Source organism: Notolepis coatsorum (genome assembly GCF_963971535.1).
Source record: "Notolepis coatsorum genome assembly, contig: SCAFFOLD_193, whole genome shotgun sequence".
NCBI classification, from domain to species: Eukaryota; Metazoa; Chordata; class Actinopteri; order Aulopiformes; family Paralepididae; genus Notolepis; species Notolepis coatsorum.
In genome coordinates, this window is record NW_028172772.1 from 43,852 (window position 1) to 62,215 (window position 18,364).

At 41.2% G+C, this 18,364-nt stretch overlaps 1 protein-coding gene across 1 annotated transcript in view; it reads left to right on the plus strand.

Annotated features, from left to right (window-relative positions):
* cds2 (CDP-diacylglycerol synthase (phosphatidate cytidylyltransferase) 2) overlaps positions 1-15,585 on the plus strand; it is a 51,259-nt gene extending 35,674 nt beyond the window's left edge. Inside the window, exons 4-13 of the mRNA XM_084338949.1 lie at positions 838-935; positions 4,322-4,461; positions 6,593-6,651; positions 7,946-8,028; positions 8,676-8,763; positions 12,005-12,073; positions 12,958-13,110; positions 14,006-14,125; positions 14,695-14,798; positions 15,427-15,585. Coding sequence (XP_084195075.1) covers positions 838-935; positions 4,322-4,461; positions 6,593-6,651; positions 7,946-8,028; positions 8,676-8,763; positions 12,005-12,073; positions 12,958-13,110; positions 14,006-14,125; positions 14,695-14,798; positions 15,427-15,562 — 1,050 coding nt within the window. The 3' untranslated portion in view covers positions 15,563-15,585. The remainder of the gene's footprint in view (positions 1-837; positions 936-4,321; positions 4,462-6,592; positions 6,652-7,945; positions 8,029-8,675; positions 8,764-12,004; positions 12,074-12,957; positions 13,111-14,005; positions 14,126-14,694; positions 14,799-15,426) is intronic.
* The last annotated feature ends 2,779 nt before the right edge of the window (positions 15,586-18,364 follow it).

The window sequence follows — 18,364 nt, forward strand, 5'->3', positions numbered from 1 at the left end:
GAGTGCCGTGGTTTCTCCATATAGCCCCGTCGTATTCTTTTAGCGCAGCAGCTCGCGCAGGTCCGGGGTAACTTAGTCACGTGACTCAGTTGGTATTGCTGATTTCATAGTGTATATACTAGTGGTGGGACTCGATTGCATTTTTTTATCGAATTAATACGAGACTTTATAGTTAATTAATAGAAATTAATCACATTTTAATCGCATATCAATATTTGATGCGAAAAGCAACATTTTTCAATTCAAATGAATTTTGGTATACGAGTGAATCAATGAATATACATTATACATACGTTTAAGCAGCAAAATCCTGTATTAGCTACTACACAGACCAACAGATCAATGCAATTTTTAACAAAGTGCAGCCATTTTAGGAATAATATACATATAGCGCAAAGGAGTCTGACCTTTTGTAAACTGAAGCACTTTCGAGGTAAAAGTAAAACGCAGTACTTTCAAGTACATTCCAGAACAGTTGACCATTGAAAAAAAAAAACTCTTGATTGATCTCAATTTCTCGTATTTAAATTTTTTTTATGAACAAATCAGACTAAGAAAAAAAGTTATTTGCGATTTATTATACTTTATACTTATAGCACATGCATGAGTCTGGTCTCCTTTGAAAGGTAACATTCTTACACAATAAAGAACCTTTAACCTTTAATTATTTCTGTAGTTAATTAATGGAAATAAAGCGATAAAGTCCCAGCCCTAGTATATACACAATAGAATAGTTACCGTATATGAGAATGAGTTGACATAGCCACTTGATGTTCTGGTCACGTAGTCTTGACTGGATGGTGTGTATCACGATGTAGTGTGTGTTTCTCTATTCAGGTGCTGTGTGTTCAGATAAAGTGCTTCCAGGAGATCATCCACATAGGCTACAGTGTGTATCACTCCTATCACCTCCCCTGGTTCAGAACACTGAGCTGGTGAGGACACGAGTACACGCACACGCACACACACACGCACGCACACGCACACACACACACACACACACACACACACACACACACACACACACACACACACACACACACACACACACACACACACACACACACACACACACACACACACACACACACACACACACACACACACACACACACACACACACACACACACACACAGGGGTGTAGCTCCAGATTCTGGGCCCCATGAAAGAATGTATTTGTAGGCCCCAGTGAATGCAAGCGCGCGAGCGGAATTCTTTTTGGCCATTTTTTTATTGATGAAAACACATAATATGGTTTTTACCTATACATTCGGATCAGCAGTTCAGCACCTGCACTGTTGGTGGGTGAGCCTAGTAAAGGATGTCGCATTGCGTTCATCTTCAATGAATGGACCAATGCAATAGTCTACCAAAGCCCCCCCTCTCTCTCTATGTATCTCACACACACACACACACACACACACACACACACACACACACACACACACACACACACACACACACACACACACACACACACACACACACACACTTCAGAAACAAACATAGTATCAATGAGAGCATCAATAATACACCTGAGTGATGTCTAGTAAAAAAAAAAAATGTTTCTTTTTTTTTGGGGCCCCCCCCAGTGCTGGGCCCTTGGAATCATCCTAAGCTACCCCCCCCCCCCCCAGCTACGCCCCTGCACACACACACACACACACACACACACACACCTACACACACACACACCTACACACACACACACACACACACACACACACACACACACACACACACACACACACACACACACACACACACACACACACACACCCCATTATAGTAGCTTCCTGATAGCAGCTCTAAGTATCCTTTCTTGCCACTTTGTTGATTCTGATGTCTTTATGTTTTATTTTATTGCAGACTTCCTGAGGTTTGTTTTATGCATTAAACGTTCTACTTAGATGTAGATGATTAAGCCAGTCAGCAAATATCATGAATGATCAGTTTAGTAATAAAATACTACAGATGTAGCAGTTAGGTCCGTCTACCCTTGCCGAGTGGTTTTCGGTGGTTGCCGTATTAATGGTATCAACCAGTAGGGGGCACTCGGGTTACACCAGGTTACTTTTCGTCGTGAGGAGGGGGAAACAGCCCAGTATCGAGGGTTGTTAATATTTCTCCGTTATCAGCTTGATATAATTAATCAAATGCCCAATCTAATGAATTTCGTTAATCAGTCGTGCTGAATTTCTCCGTTCTCCGCTTAATATAATTAATCAAAATGTCCATCTAACAAATTTAGTTTGCTTTTTTATCATAAATAGATGAATACAGTCCGTATTAATTAATGTAGTGTTTTTTTCTTCAAATGTAGCCAAGAGTAAAGACCGTAACCCTATCAAAACAGCAGTCAAAGTGTTTATTTTCAGCACTACGTTTGTTTACCAATATTTTTAAGTGTTATTAGTAGGGATGTCCCGATCAAATTATTTTGCTCCCGATCATGTGATTTTGAGTATCTACCGATACCGATCTTTCCCTATCCGATCAAAAAAAAAAAAAAAAAAAAATGTATCCCAATTTCTCACATTACATTCACCCTGAATGTTGACGTTATCCAGGTGAAAAGTTAACTTCATTCAAGCCTTGACATAAATCATTTGATGTATAATTAAATCAAGGAAATGCGTTTGGGTCTGAGAGTGTGGCTGGTCTGCCGTTCTGCAGCTGGATACTATTGGTTTGTTTTGGCAAAATTCTTCTGCTCTGTGTGACAATAAATAAATGAATGATGATATGCAATTTAAAACCAAAACTAAGGCCTCAGTATGAGTTTAAGACGTGAACATGGTCATGTTTGTTGAATACAATTTTTTTTTTATTTTATTTTTTTGCCGATCCCGATCTTCGGAAAATCACGTGATCGGCCCCGATCACGTGATCGGATCGGGACATCCCTAGTTATTAGCGAAATATGAGTTTATAGAAACCGGATGAATTAGATGCAAGGAATAATGCGTCATGAAAGCATTTCTAGTCCTATGAAAGCATTTGTAGTCTTATGAAAGAGGAGACCCAGGGCTTTCGATGGGCTTTTGAATTTCATAAAACCACACTAGCTAGCTCAGCTCACGCCAGCCCCTGTCAAACTTATTTTTGAACGTCATTTTCGTGATTATGTCTCACGGGTCGAACAAACCTGAACGTTATTGCCATAAAATAGAACATAGTTTGTTGTTTTTGTGAACGTCTAGGAAAAAAAACGCATCTCAATCTGATGAAAAATGGCAGAGCATTTTTCATTACAAAAAAGTAACTGTACTTACAGTAGATTTCATTCATGGTCTTTGCTGCCCTGTTACGGGCGGCTGGTGGTACTAAATCCAGATTGAACTATATATATATATTAATCGAGTTGCAAACAAAAGGCTGTGGGGCTTTCAGAATATTTCGATTTGATCATTAAATTCAGATGATAAATAAAATGCTTGTAGATTCATGATGACAAGCAGAACGGCGCAACTTAACCGGCCAGTTTCTCTCCCCCATTTTCAATTCATATCTTTAAACTAAGATTTGTGAAATAATATTTCATGATGATCTTGTATCTTCATTTGGGAAATATTATTTATAATTTTTGGAAAGTTGTGCTTCGATCAGCGATTTATCTCGGCTGCGCCCCTACATTTTCAAAAGCCTAGCGTCTTAACTTCATCATAAGTTATGAATGTTAAATTGATATAAATATTTTTCAATGTGTGCTATGGATTTCGAGACCTATTTCTTATCGGGCAAATCGGGATCTGTTCTGTCAGGCTTTGCGCCTCCTGGTGGCATATAACAGAACAGCAATCAACCTCAAAATCAACCCTGTCGGCACCGCTGTAGAATGGTAGACAGTGCTAATGGCTGCATCTGTAAGTGGGTAGTAGACTGGTAGTAGTGGTGTACAGACTTCACTGGTTTAATAGTTGTTAGTAGTTTCTTAATATTAGTTGTTTCTTAATATTCACTATGCCGTCTGAAAAACCTGTTGGAAAAACAAACAAACACACTAGTCCCTTATCAATTGTATTAGTAAATGACACTCAATTCTTGTATGTAAACAAATTAAAGTAAACATTCATATGAGTAAACTTCTCGGTACACAAAACCAGGTTCTCTATTGATAATTCACAATAATTGGTACTAAATATGTGTCTTTAATAATAACAATAACAATAATTGGTACTAAAAATGTGTCTTCCTACCAAAGTACAAACCTGCACCTGGTTTTTCAGCAGGCATATTGCATGTAGATTCTGACTGTGTAGCTAAATATGGAGTTGTGGTAACCGTGTTACCTAAACCCCCCTCCCCCTCTCCCAACAGGTACTTCTTGCTGTGTGTGAACTACTTCTTCTATGGTGAGACAGTGACGGATTACTTCTTCACGCTGGTGCAGAGGGAGGAGCCTCTGCGCATCCTCAGCAAATACCATCGCTTCATATCCTTCGCCCTCTACCTCACAGGTACACGGTTCAATAAACGACCTCCTCAGAGGGATGACAGGAGAGGAAGAGAGAGAGAGGAGAGGAAAGAGAGAGGGAGAGAGGAGAGGAAAGGAAAGAGAAAGAGAAAGAGGGAGAGGAAGGAGAAAGAGAGATAGAGGGGTGAGAGGAGACAGGAGACAGAACCACCCTCCAAAATATCATCCGGAACAGAGGTTACAGGGTTAAAGTACATTGTAACGCATGTCTGGATTTCCCCCCTGGTATTGCATTTATGGTTTGTAAATGTGTCATAATCTTCACAGAATGACCATTAGATAGTTTCTATATAATATAATAATAATATATAATAGAATGCAGTAATATAAGACACCACCAGCTGACAGCATGTTGTATTAATCGTCCAACTGTTACCCAGCACTGCCAAAATAAAAGTAAAAAATAACACCCCCTTTTTTTGGTATGGTCTAATTCTGCCTTGACCCAAACATTTTCGACTGGTATTTACACTCATGATTAAGTGGGAGTTATTTTTAAGCAGCGTTTCCTGCGCTACAGTCAGTGTTGCAGTGTCAGAGTTGATACCAAACAGGATGTGTGGAGGAAGGAAACTGTCCCCTGCGCCTCTTGGCGTCAAGGTGAACAGAAACTAAACCCGTCCCTCTCAGAAACTCTCCCATTTTGGTTGCTGCTTAAAGTGTTCTGGAAGTGTGTTGGTGCTTAAAGTGTTCTGGAAGTTTGTTGGTGCTTAAAGCGTTCTGGAAGTTTGTTGCTGCTTAAAGTGTTCTGGAAGTGTGTTGGTGCTTAAAGTGTTCTGGAAGTGTGTTGGTGCTTAAAGTGTTCTGGAAGTTTGTTGCTGCTTAAAGTGTTCTGGAAGTGTGTTGGTGCTTAAAGTGTTCTGGAAGTTTGTTGGTGCTTAAAGTGTTCTGGAAGTGTGTTGGTGCTTAAAGTGTTCTGGAAGTGTGTTGGTGCTTAAAGTGTTCTGGAAGTGTGTTGGTGCTTAAAGTGTTCTGGAAGTTTGTTGGTGCTTAAAGTGTTCTGGAAGTGTGTTGGTGCTTAAAGTGTTCTGGAAGTGTGTTGGTGCTTAAAGTGTTCTGGAAGTTTGTTGCTGCTTAAAGCGGTCTGGAAGTTTGTTGGTGCTTAAAGTGTTCTGGAAGTTTGTTGCTGCTTAAAGTGTTCTGGAAGTTTGTTGGTGCTTAAAGTGTTCTGGAAGTTTGTTGGTGCTTAAAGTGTTCTGGAAGTTTGTTGGTGCTTAAAGTGTTCTGGAAGTTTGTTGGTGCTTAAAGTGTTCTGGAAGTTTGTTGGTGCTTAAAGTGTTCTGGAAGTTTGTTGGTGCTTAAAGTGTTCTGGAAGTGTGTTGGTGCTTAAAGTGTTCTGGAAGTTTGTTGGTGCTTAAAACGTTCTGGAAGTTTGTTGGTGCTTAAAGCGGTCTGGACTGTGTGTTGGTGCTTAAAGCGGTCTGGACTGTGTGTTCCTCACGTTCACCAGTAACTTCTGTGGAGATTGAAAATGCCCCCCCCCCCCCCGGTTTGCAAAACACATGGAAGTGAATGGCGACGGGGGTGGAGGACATCTTTGTTGACCATATTCACACAGAGATAATTTTGCTCTTATGTCATGCTCAGGTTGGGATTCCTTTGCAAGTGAAAGCTTTTAAGATAACTTTGTCATCCTTCATAAGTATTCGATAATTGGGGGGAAAGGTCCTGAGTATTGTTTCTGTGAAGGTTTTCAGAACACAGTACTGTGCCCTAGATGTCAAAATAGAGCCTGAAAGAGAGTGGATGAGAATCTAAAAGTTTTTTTTCCGTGCGTCCCGTGGAAACCTCACTAATCAGATTATGGTCACTTTAGTTCTGCCTAATTTAATTTCTGCAATTCAATAAAAGCACCTTACTGTTTTGAGTTTTGCCCCCTAACTACCTCGCAAGATCCTTAACTTGTTTCACATTAAAAAAAAAAGAGACATACTCGCTACTGTATCCGCTGCACATTAATGCTGGGTTCTCTTTTCACGAGTCAAATCTAATCGAGTGTAATTGAGAGTGGGACGACGGCCAGAGTGACGGTTTAACGAATCTCCCCTCATTTTTACTGGCGATACAATGCTGATGATTTAACAGCTGTGGTAAACACTGTGCTTGCCTTGCAGGTTTCTGCATGTTCGTCCTGAGCCTGGTGAAGAAACACTACCGTCTGCAGTTCTACATGGTGAGCGTCTTCCAGCCGGCCGCATCATTCATGTCCCCTCTGACCCGCAGGCCTTCCGCTCAGCAGAGGACTGGCCTTGCTTTAAATCCCCAGGGACCAACAACACTGCAGAACTACAGTCATGCTAACTATGGTGGTCGGGTTAACCCTTTCACTACCACACTACCAAAGGGTTAACCCTTTCACCGTGACAATACAGAAGGTTAACCCTTTCACTGCCACACGACAAAGGGTTAACCCTTTCACAACCACGCTACGGACGGTTAACCCTTTCACTACCACGCTACAGACGGTTAACCCTTTCACTACCACGCTACGGACGGTTAACCCTTTCACTACTACGCTACAGACGGTTAACCCTTTCACTACCACACTACAGACAGTTAACCCTTTCACAACCACACTACAGAAGGTTAACCCTTTCACTACCACGCTACAGACGGACGGTTAACCTAAGTGTCTGGAAGGCCACCGTAAAGGACTGTGTGACTGTGACATATTATGTACTGACCTGGCCTAGAGTAGTCCAGCTGCAGCTGTGAAGGATAAACGGATTATAATTCAACTCTGCTCCGCTTAGGCGGGTTCTGATCTCTATGGTTACCAAACAGTGCAGAGACAGTATGTTGCCCGGGAAACCCTGCAACACCACAATGGTCTATCCATCAGCAGCACACCCATGATGGGGGAATGAGTACTGAACTCACAATGCCATATATGTAAACGATGACGTGCTGGTGAAAGGACGTCGGGTAGTGGGTGTAATCTGGCTTTAGAACCAGTTAGAAATGTGTCTATTTTTATCCACACTGTGACAGACAAGCCCCCTCTACTTCCATCAGCAAGGATTGTTTTCTGGAACCCATGGAACCAGTGAACCATGTGGCTGTACTACCTGTATGTACGCCAGGGTCAGAGATTCAGACAGGCTCAGGGCAAAAAGGGGCATTTGCGGGTGCATTCGGTTTCCCTGAAATTGTGAGTCCACCTTTCGGGGGTATTATTCCATTCAGGTGTTGTTTATGGCTCTGCTAGATGTGACTGTGGTCCCCCGTGGTTCATTGTATTGTTAAAAAAAATCAGCAAGATGAAAATGGTTACAGATGCAGCCGGGAGCAAAAAACTAAACAAATCTTTTTTCATTGTTTAATAAAATGGCCCATTAAAAACACAAAAATACCCCAGATGATATATTAAAAATGTTTAAATAATAATAAATAATTTCTTTACAGCTATTGCTATAGCTCTCTGTTTTGCCCTCATCACCTGGATCTGTGTGTGTCTCCCACCCCAGTTCGGCTGGACACACGTGACTCTGCTGATCGTGGTCACCCAGTCTCACCTCATCATCCACAACCTGTTTGAGGGAATGATCTGGTAAGGAATAAGCCCCCCCCCCCCCCCCCCCCCCCCCCTTTCCCCACTGCAGGGCTTAACTTACTGTACGTCCAAATGTGTGAGCAGTGCCATGCCTTATGGAATAAATATAATCAAATTACATCAAATGTTGGTAATCTCTAAGGTCCACTCTGTTTTACAAAACGCAGCCTGAACTGAGCATTAGCTGATGAAATTATAAAAAAAAAAAAAAATGTTGCATCACAAAGTCACAGTGTGGTATTCCGTTCCACAATTGAACGACCAACTAGTCTGTGTTAAAAGAACACGCCAACATTTTGGGAAATTAGCTTATCGTCTTCGCCAGAGAGAGACAAGAAGATAGATACCAGTTTCCTCTCTGTGCGTTCAGTAGAAGGCTATCTGGCTGCACGTTAGCCTAGCTTAGCACAATGAACGGTTAGCCTAGGCATTGTCCAACTAACACCTCTCCCGAAGGCTAACCGGCCATGTCCGCTTCCATTCATTGTGCTAAGCTAGGGTAATGTCCCAAAATGTTGGTGTGTTCCTTTAACATTTCTTGGACAAACCACGTTTACCATTGGTTCTGTTTAGAAAGAGTTTTCCATCGGAACGATGGGATTTGAGATGACATTCTGATACCAGCTGTACTTCCGTCTAAACAGGTTCATCGTGCCGATCTCCTGTGTGATCTGCAACGACATCATGGCCTACATGTTCGGCTTCTTCTTTGGCCGCACCCCACTCATCAAGGTCGGTGGGGTTGTCAGTTCCAGGAAATGCATGCGCTTGAAAGTGGTAGGGCGCCTGGGTAGAATACTTTCATTCAATAGCCATTAGGGGTGGGAATCGCCAGTTGAAAAAAGGTAATAAATAAAATTTGATTGATTGATTGAATTGAATTGATTGAAAACTTTATTAACAGATTGCAGAATGGGTACAATACAGTACAGCTCAATACACACAATTGTTAAGGGGATGCAGACCAGAGAAAGACTTTCGTCTTGTTTACATCAGGGTCCCCCATTTTCAATTCATCAGGACATATATGACATGCATGACATACAGATAGACAGTACTGCTACATCTATACATTTATGACATACCAGATTTGCAAATACAGTACTGTTTGTGATACAAAAAGAGTCCAGAAAAGGGAGTATATACATTTGACGTAAAAACTGTACATTGGAGGAGGTTGGGTGGGGGGGGGGGGGGGTTGGGTAGGAGGGGTTGGGGGGGGAAACACTGTACAACTGTACAAGCAAAACTGTACATTGGAATATTGACAACCATACTAGGTAATTTACTGTACATTGGAGGGGGTTGGGGGGGGAACACTGTACAAACAAGCAAAACTGTACATTGGAATATTGACAACCATTCACATTCATTTAACAACAGTAGCTATTAGATGAAAAACCCTGAAACCTGTGTTGTTGTTAGATGTGGTTAGCTCTTAGATATGGCTCTTATCTTACATTCTGCTGAAGAAGATTCAAGAGGTTTATTTGTCACATACATACCGGGGCATACAGTGAAATGCGGGTGGCCATGCCCGCTTTGATTGTGCAATAATACTAAATAATAAAATAGACATAATAAACAGGTAATAAAATAGACATAAAATAGGCATGATAAAATAGACATGCTGAAGTCCTGAGATAGTGCAATACAATGTTAGCTACGGATTAAGGCACTGGGTCCTATGTACACTACTATACAATATACAGTTTTTACTCTATATCCTTATGTTATACCGTACTTTTCGGACTATAAGCCGCGGCTTTTTCCCCCATTTTTCGACCCTGCGGCTTATATAACGGTGCGGCTTATATGTGACTCGACGTGACCAAACCCGAAAATGTTAAAATAAATATTGCTTTTTTGACTGCATTGAAATGTTATTTATCTGTTCCCTTATTTGCTAAACTTAATACAACTTGTAAATTAGTTAATTCTTGTTATTTGTCCGACAGTATTGTGTCCCAATGCTAATTACATAGGTAATTAAACATTAAAACACCTGCGGCTTATAGTCCAGTGCGGCTTATATATGTACACATCGTTCAATTTAGCTGCTGCGGCTTATAGTCGGGTGCGGCTTATAGTGCGAAAAGTACGGTACTTGCTATTTCTAAACTATACATTTGTAAAAAGAAACAAAAGAAAACTAGAAGCAAGGAATTAATGTCAATACGGACAACCTGAGACAGACAATATTGGGTCTCACAATGTCATGCCAAAATTGTTGTGGAATATTTTAAAGGAGCCAAACAGTGAAACTGTATAAATTCAGATCAGTCAAATTGTATCAAAATATTTCTGTGATCACAGAAAAGTCCTCAGTTTACAATCAGAGACAAGTGTACACAAGCGTCTGACCAGAAAGTGAGAAAAAGCTCTGGTCAGACTTACAATAAATACACAGTTTGACATGACGACAAAAGATGACAAATTAATAACAGATATGACAAGAAAGGAAAATAAAGATGAGATTAGGGGCTTTGTCGTATCTGACACAAGATTGATATGAAACAAAAGACAACAAAGAAAAAGAAAGGTTGACATATTCTGAACACATGACATATCTAAGACACTCTCCTGGGCCTTGGTCGTTGTTTTAAAGGGGAACTATTTTACTATTTCTTTCACTATTTGGGCACTTTTACACAATTCCTGTGAGTCTATGGAACACCTCTGTAATTATTATTTTTTTTTATTCATTGTTTTGTATTTCTAATCAAGTCCTCAAAAACAGCATTTTTCTACCTCAAGATCTCGAGCCGTTTTGAGCCTGGGCTCCAGCCACTGTGTGCAGCTCATCTTGTACCTGATGCCACACAGCCACATTATCATGCAGCGGTGTCTCTCTGACATCACAAATCATCACATTTTCAAATGACTCAGTTCAGTGAGGGTGAATATTGTGAGAGGAGAATTGGAAGAATGCGCCAATATGAGAATTAGAGACATAGATCATATTAATATAAGTTCACATAGCTAGAAAACAATGCTAAACACTCAAAAAGGCCATTTATAAGATAGTTCCCCTTTAAGAACACTGTTAAGACCCTCGCCCTAATGTCTGAGATACTAGTTATTTACTAGTCAAGGCTGTACAGAGAATATGTATTTAAACAGAGCTAATAGGCCCAGTAAGCTGTACAAATGATGTAATAGGATCATGAAACGTATAATATTTTCCATAACAAAGTGCAATGACATCAGAGGCGGAAAGGTTGATCAATTAGAGCTGATGATTTCACTGACATCACATGTTGAAACAGCTTGCCCAGCCAGCCAGTAAGCTAGCTAGCTCGGAGTCCCCTATCGAGCCATGACAAGAATGCATTCCATACATAGAAATAAATGGGATACGAATGTGTCTGGCAAGCTACATTCATCAGCACAGGATCATTGCTGATGTCAGTGAATGTTTGCTACTCAATATTTACACATGTTGTCTTGTACAAAGGCTTTCACAAACCAGACAATGCAGGGAATCATCAGCATGGCATTCAGATTAAATCACAACAGCTAACTGAAATATTGAGTAGCTAACTAACTAAATGAATGAATGAATGAATAGTTTATTTCGGTCTTTGTTTACAACTAATCAAAAACACACTTGTGTGGACTTGCAAAAAGAAAACAAATCACAAATGTACATATTCAAAGTAAGCTCACACTCAACTCAATGACCGAAAAAAGGAATAGGCTGAAACACATGCTTATTTTTTGCCTATCCTTTACAATTCTTAAAAACAAAATATAAATGTTAACTATGCTTATTGCGATTAACGTTTAACCATACTTCTGTTTGGGTGTCAAATGTGAGATATGGCAGCTAGCAAGGCCAAGCTCATTTAATGTTAGCTGCTTCATTGCCTTACCGCATACGCCTTTGTGACACTATCTATCTTGTTTATTACCATCATTATTATTATTACCATCATTAACATTCTGTGAATGCCCTGGATGTCTCCTGCAGCTGTCCCCTAAGAAGACATGGGAAGGCTTCATTGGCGGATTCTTCGCCACTGTTGTGTTTGGTATCCTGGTAAGATATTAAAGGACCTGTCTGTAATCTAAACGTAAACAAATGTATACACTGTTTTGTGAATGTAAAAGGTTTGTTTGTTTTGTCAATCTTCACTGCCGACACTGAACGGCTGATAGTGAAACATTACTGTGATATTCTTTTTATTCTAAAAAAAAACATTCTCAGAGGGAAACGGACAGTATACAAGGCCTTAAAGGAACATGCCAACATTATGGGAAATGCGCTGACTGTTTTCTCTAGAGTCATACAAGAAGATAGATACCAATTTATTATTATTCATTTCCTCTCTGTGCTTTAATTAATGGAAGCAGATGCAGAGCGGCTAGCCTTGGCATTGGTCAAAAACACCTCTCCCAGAGTTTTAAGCTAGGCTAGTCACTATGCATCTGCTTTAGTGATGCACCGATGTGAAAATTGTGGCCGATACCGATAACCGATATTAATATTGCTGTTCTGGCCGATACCGATATTTACCAATGTCGATATCTCTGTATAGAAAACACTTTTTTATGATAATCAAATAAAAAGCTATTTTCCAAAACGCATTTAATTTTTTTTTACTTTTGTAACTTATTTTCAGAAATGACTGATATTACTGATATATAAAAAAAGAGTAAAACATTTATTTATTTTTATAATTTTTTTTTATATCTGCCCATATCAACCCTATCTTGGTTTCGGACCGATACCGATGTATAAAAAAACTGCCATATCGGCCGATATTATATCGGCGGCCGATATATCGTGCATCACTAATTTGCTTCCATTCATTTGTGCTAAGCTTGTCTCTGGAGAAGACAGATTATTTCCCCATAATGTTGGCATGTTCCTTTTTGAAAGATGTTGATCTACAACCTAATCCTCCGCCGTCTCTCCCCCAGCTGTCCTATGTGATGGCGGGCTACCCCTACTTCGTGTGTCCGGTGGAGTTCAACAACGACAGCAACCGCTTCGAGGTGGACTGTCAACCCCCGGAACTGTTCCAGCTCCAGAACTACACCCTGCCCGCCGCACTGGAGGCTGCCACTGGATGGGTGCGACTGGACTCTCTTTCTCTCTCTGGTCTATGTCTCATCTCTGTCGGTGTTCCTCTGATTGCACGTTGATATGAATGTGTTGTGAATGAATTTCGTGTCATGTCCGACGACCCATCCCTTACGGGATTATTTATAAGACACCAAAAACAACAATTGAACATAACAATTGCTTCCCATGGTTTCTAAGCTACACCGTGCACACCATCAGAGGCCAAATTACATCACACATATGTTATTTTCGTGTTAGTTTATCCCAAGCATTCTCTAAATATTCAGCAAGTGCAAAAACCCTGTGATCAAAAATCCATTTGAATCTATTTGCATCACTAAACTACATTTTTTTACACCTGTCAAATTACTTTTGATGCAACTCATAGTATAGTGGACAATAAAACATTGAATGAAACTCATTCTCAATATCGATACCACAGTAAATACAGATCCGCTCCTCTTCTGTGACTCCCCTGTAAAGTCCGGTCTCGAGGCGCAGGGGCAGAATCCCAGAGCGGAGCTGGGCACACAATGACCTTTGTCTTTTTGATAATGGAGCACACACATATTTTTTATTTCTATAACAACTAACAATCATAATAAATTTTCTTAGTTTTGGTTTATGTAGTATTTCCTGTGACCATTTAATCGGATGTATGTTAGACAAGGCTTCCTTAACCAAGGAGATGTTAACAAACAGTATTTACATTCTGGAAAAGGTCAAATGCTCCAATTTTGCTGAGAGTGTCTTCTATCTCACTTGCCCATGCACCTTTTACAGTTACATCCCAGTTGAAAATGTTCCTAGCAACTAGACTCTCTGGCATTTTTATAAATCTGTTCCATAAAGCTGTGTGGACACTTCAGTTTAACCTCCCTCTCCTCTCTCCTCTCTCTACAGACCACAGTGCGTCTCTATCCCTTCCAGATCCACAGCATCGCCCTGTCTGCCTTCGCCTCCATCATGGGGCCGTTTGGAGGCTTCTTTGCCAGCGGTTTCAAGAGGGCGTTCAAGATCAAGGTATGTTGTGTAGGACGTCACTGACACTTGTAACGGTGTCTGGCTGTGTGACGTCAGCATGAAAATAATAGCACCAGGATAGCTTAACCCTATCTACCCTACCGTTGTCGCTTTAACCCTATCTACCCTACCGTTGTCGCTTTTGGGATTTTGTACATTTACTATTAACAATAACATATAAAATGAGGACTATGACCATACAATGCCTGGCCATTGCGGCATTCATTCAATGTACACAACTATATCAATAAATGGTGATCACAAACACTAGCCCCGTCGTTACTAGAGAACTAACTATAACAAGTTGACACTTGCCACTGCTGTCGGACATCAGGTGGAACAGGGAATCAAATTAAACCTGTAGCTACATCAGGTACAAACAACGGAGCGCCACTTAGTGACCAAACATGGCACTGCAACTAAATAACAACACAGAAATACAATAGGCACATTTGTGACTGTTACACACTGCCCAGGTACTCCGTAGTCTGCCACTGTAGTGAGTGAGTCGCGTGCTCTTCTCCCCCCCGTGTCTCATCTTGCCCTTGTGCCTGCCGGCCTCTTCCCAGGACTTTGCCGACACCATCCCTGGCCACGGTGGCATCATGGACCGATTCGACTGCCAGTACCTCATGGCCACCTTTGTCAATGTCTACATCGCCAGCTTCATCAGGTAAACTAACTTGACACACCCTGAATGTTTTCACGTTCCATGACCAAAATAGCCTGAATGGAGTTGACCCACAATTCTGTTGTGGGGGCGCCAAGGAAACTAGCGTTCTGTAGCTCCTAAACAAGAGCGTGTGTGTGTGTGTGCGTGTGTGTGTGCTTGTGTGTGTGTGTGGGTTCGCACAAGGTCCTTGAAGGGCTTAAAGTGCTTGTTTAAAAAAATATATATAAAAGGTCATGGCCTGGAATTTCTTGAAAACAGCCGGTTTTCTTTAACAAGGTGCTTAAAAAGTAATTGAAATTCAAATCAACCATTCGCATTGAATGTTTTGTTCACCCATGATCAAATTGTTCTGAATCAAGAAAAAAAATCTGACGAGTCGCTGTCTCGCGCGCTCCAGCTTTTCCTCGTTTCTTGGCGTGTGATGCTCTAGCTGGCAAGCAGGTTAAGAAGATGCTTAAAAAAAACTGCATAAGTGAATTGTATCCTTCGAGTGACATTCTTGAAAATGAAAAATAGTGCTTGTAAAAGTACTTAAAAGTCCTTGAATTTCATTTAGCAATGTCTGTGGGAACCCTGGTGTGTGTGTGTGTTTTCCAGAAGTTAATACTCTATATGTATCCCCTCCCAGGGGACCCAACCCCAGCAAAGTCATCCAGCAGCTCCTGGCCCTGCGCCTGGACCAACAGCTCCACATCTTCAACTCCCTGAGGACCCACCTGACTGAGAAGGGCCTGTTGCCAGCCCTGGAGGGGGCAGCCGCCTAGAGCCCTGCCTGCCGACAGCTCACCCTGCTGGGGGAGAGAGAGAGGGGGGCGGGGGGTGTAGAGGAGGAGGAGGAGGAGGAGGAGGAGGGCTGCACCCACAGGCTGCACCCACAGGCAACAGGTGGTCTGGGAGACATACGGTGCTGGTGTGAGCAAGAATACATTCAATGGGGGGGTCATTCCAGTGTGTGTGTGTGGGTGTGGGGATGTGTATGGGCATATGTGTGTAGTAGAGAGGTGTATGTTTTTACGTGTGGGAAGTGTCTTACATCGTCAGTGTTTTCAGGTTGGTTTTGTGAATTACTGTACTTACTGTTCCATTTCCCATGTCAGCCATAGTATAATCTACACATTGGCGCCACTTTATCTGTGTAACACGATGTCGGTCAAGCTGTACATTTCTACCTGTATGGATATTCTCTATATACCTATTATGCGTGTGTGAATATTTTATGGTACATAATTATTTTTTATTTTTTATTTTGTCTTTGTTTTAATGCACTGCTCAACAACATTACTCACACTGTATCGTCAGCCTGCGAGTTCAGCTTTTCTGTTTTTAAAATGTCTTTTTGTTGGGAATTGTTTCTATTTATACCTCGGTGGTTACATTTTTAAATGTATATGTTCTGTTACATCCTTATGTTGTTGCTTTGTCTGTGAATTTGTATGCGGGAGAAGTTCGCTATTGCCATCGATCATGTACACGTGTACACGTGTGTATGTGTATGTGTAAGTGTGTGTGTATGTGTGCGTGTGTGTGTGTGAGTTTGTGTCTCCTCCTCTGCTACCATTCGTCATTTCAAAGCCTTTCACATGCAGCCAAATCACGGATCACTGGCACCACTGCAGGGTGAAGCCTCGGTGTGATATTATGGAGTCGTGGCTAATCGCGTTGCGAAACGCCTGAGGATTCTCGCAGCGTTATTAGGTCAGGAGGACGGAGTTACAGAACCCGGGCTGAGGGTGAGACTAGTTTCTGAAATGAATCCAGTTACATGTCGTCGTATGACACAAGGTGTAGTTTAAAACCATTTTACTACCACACTGCCAAAAGGGTTAACCCTTCCACGGCGACAACACGGAAGGTTAACCCTTTCACTGCCACACGACAAAGGGTTAACCCTTACAGAAGGTTAACCCTTTCACCGCCACACTACAGACTGTTAACTGTCTGTAGTGTGGTAGTGAAAGGGTTAACCGTGTGTGGTAGTGAAAGGGTTAGGGATGCTCTGACGTAAGATGATCTTGCCCTATTGTGAACCAATCTTTATCGGTTACAGTAATTAGGGTTAGGCCAATGCACTTGTCCCTGAATTAACCCCCCCCCCCCCAGAAGTCCATTGGTGATTGTTGATGATTCCTACAGGTGGAACTTTTCACAAGAAGAGGCAGCATAGGACTTGATTTCTGTACACATCTTCATTCATTAGAAGCTAGACACCACCCTCAGTTGTCCAGAATTTGATCATTTCAAGGTGGACATGTTGTATTATCGGCCCATGTAAAGTTTTGGGCACCATCTTTAACGGTATGTTCCAGGTAGGATGTTGCCGTGATGCCAGTTCTAGTCTGTTCAACTCACACCAGTGTGACAGTGAAAACACTGGGACTATGTCTGCATCACTTGTCAAAGTTCTGAATTGATGCATTTGCATGTAACTAGATTTTTCTTGGTAAGAAATCAGTTTTTCGTATCAATGCATTGATACACAGAATAATAATAATAATAATAAAAAAAAAGTTATGGTCAAATGCATTTCAAGTTGGAGTCTGACTTTCAGTACAGTCAGTTATACAACTGTAACACGTTGCCTGTGGAAAGCAAGCCCAATTTGAGCATGACATAACAGCAAAATTGGCCATTGTGTGAATAATGGTCAATGCAGTGTTAAGAAGGTTCCTGATATTAGGTTTTGTGACATTTCATGATATGCTCAGATTTCTGTTCCTATTCTGCTGTGAGAACAAATTAGTTTTTTTTGTGGCCAAATATAAAGGGTTAAACGTCTCCGGTGTTGTGTTTATTTATTAGGGATCTCAACATTCAAACATTTAATTGGTTGTAATCATGTTACTAAGTAGGACGTAGAGAAACTAGTCTTGTGTGATTCATACTGCAGACCTACACGGTATATTGGTTTGATGCTGATTATCTGAGCTTGTCGGGACCCAGCTTTGTGAGTTAGTCTGACTCCAGGATCACATGGGTCCACCGCTCAGTCACTAACCAATCACATCGTTCCACCGCTCAGTCACTAACCAATCATATCGGTCGACTCACCAGTCTCGCTTTCAATACCTTTCACATTTTTCTTTTAAATGTATGATATCCGGTATGTTCTGTACTCAATGAATGTAATGCAGCTTGTGTGCTATCTGTTGCAGTGCAAGTCTCGGATACTATTATTAGGCCTATATTGTAATGTGTCATATGGGTTGAATACAAACCGACTAGTCGATGTAGCAGGGCCATGGATGTGGGTTATTGAGAGTATGAGCTTATTCTCATTTGTTGATCTGATGTTGTGTATTACTATTTTATTTATCAGACACTGATTTATTTTTGGGGCCACATTGTATTCTGTGTTTCTCCACCTTTGGTTTCGCATTCTGTGCACAGGTCTCCACTGAAACGATCCATACATGGAGAGATTGTGTTAATAATGAACGATATATAGCCCCATACTGTATTTCATACTCATTCCAGAGACACTCCACTCAATTATCCATTCATACATACAACAAACATCATGCCATAAGACGTGTGTTCGACAGTACTTTGGTATCCAGCTATTATTT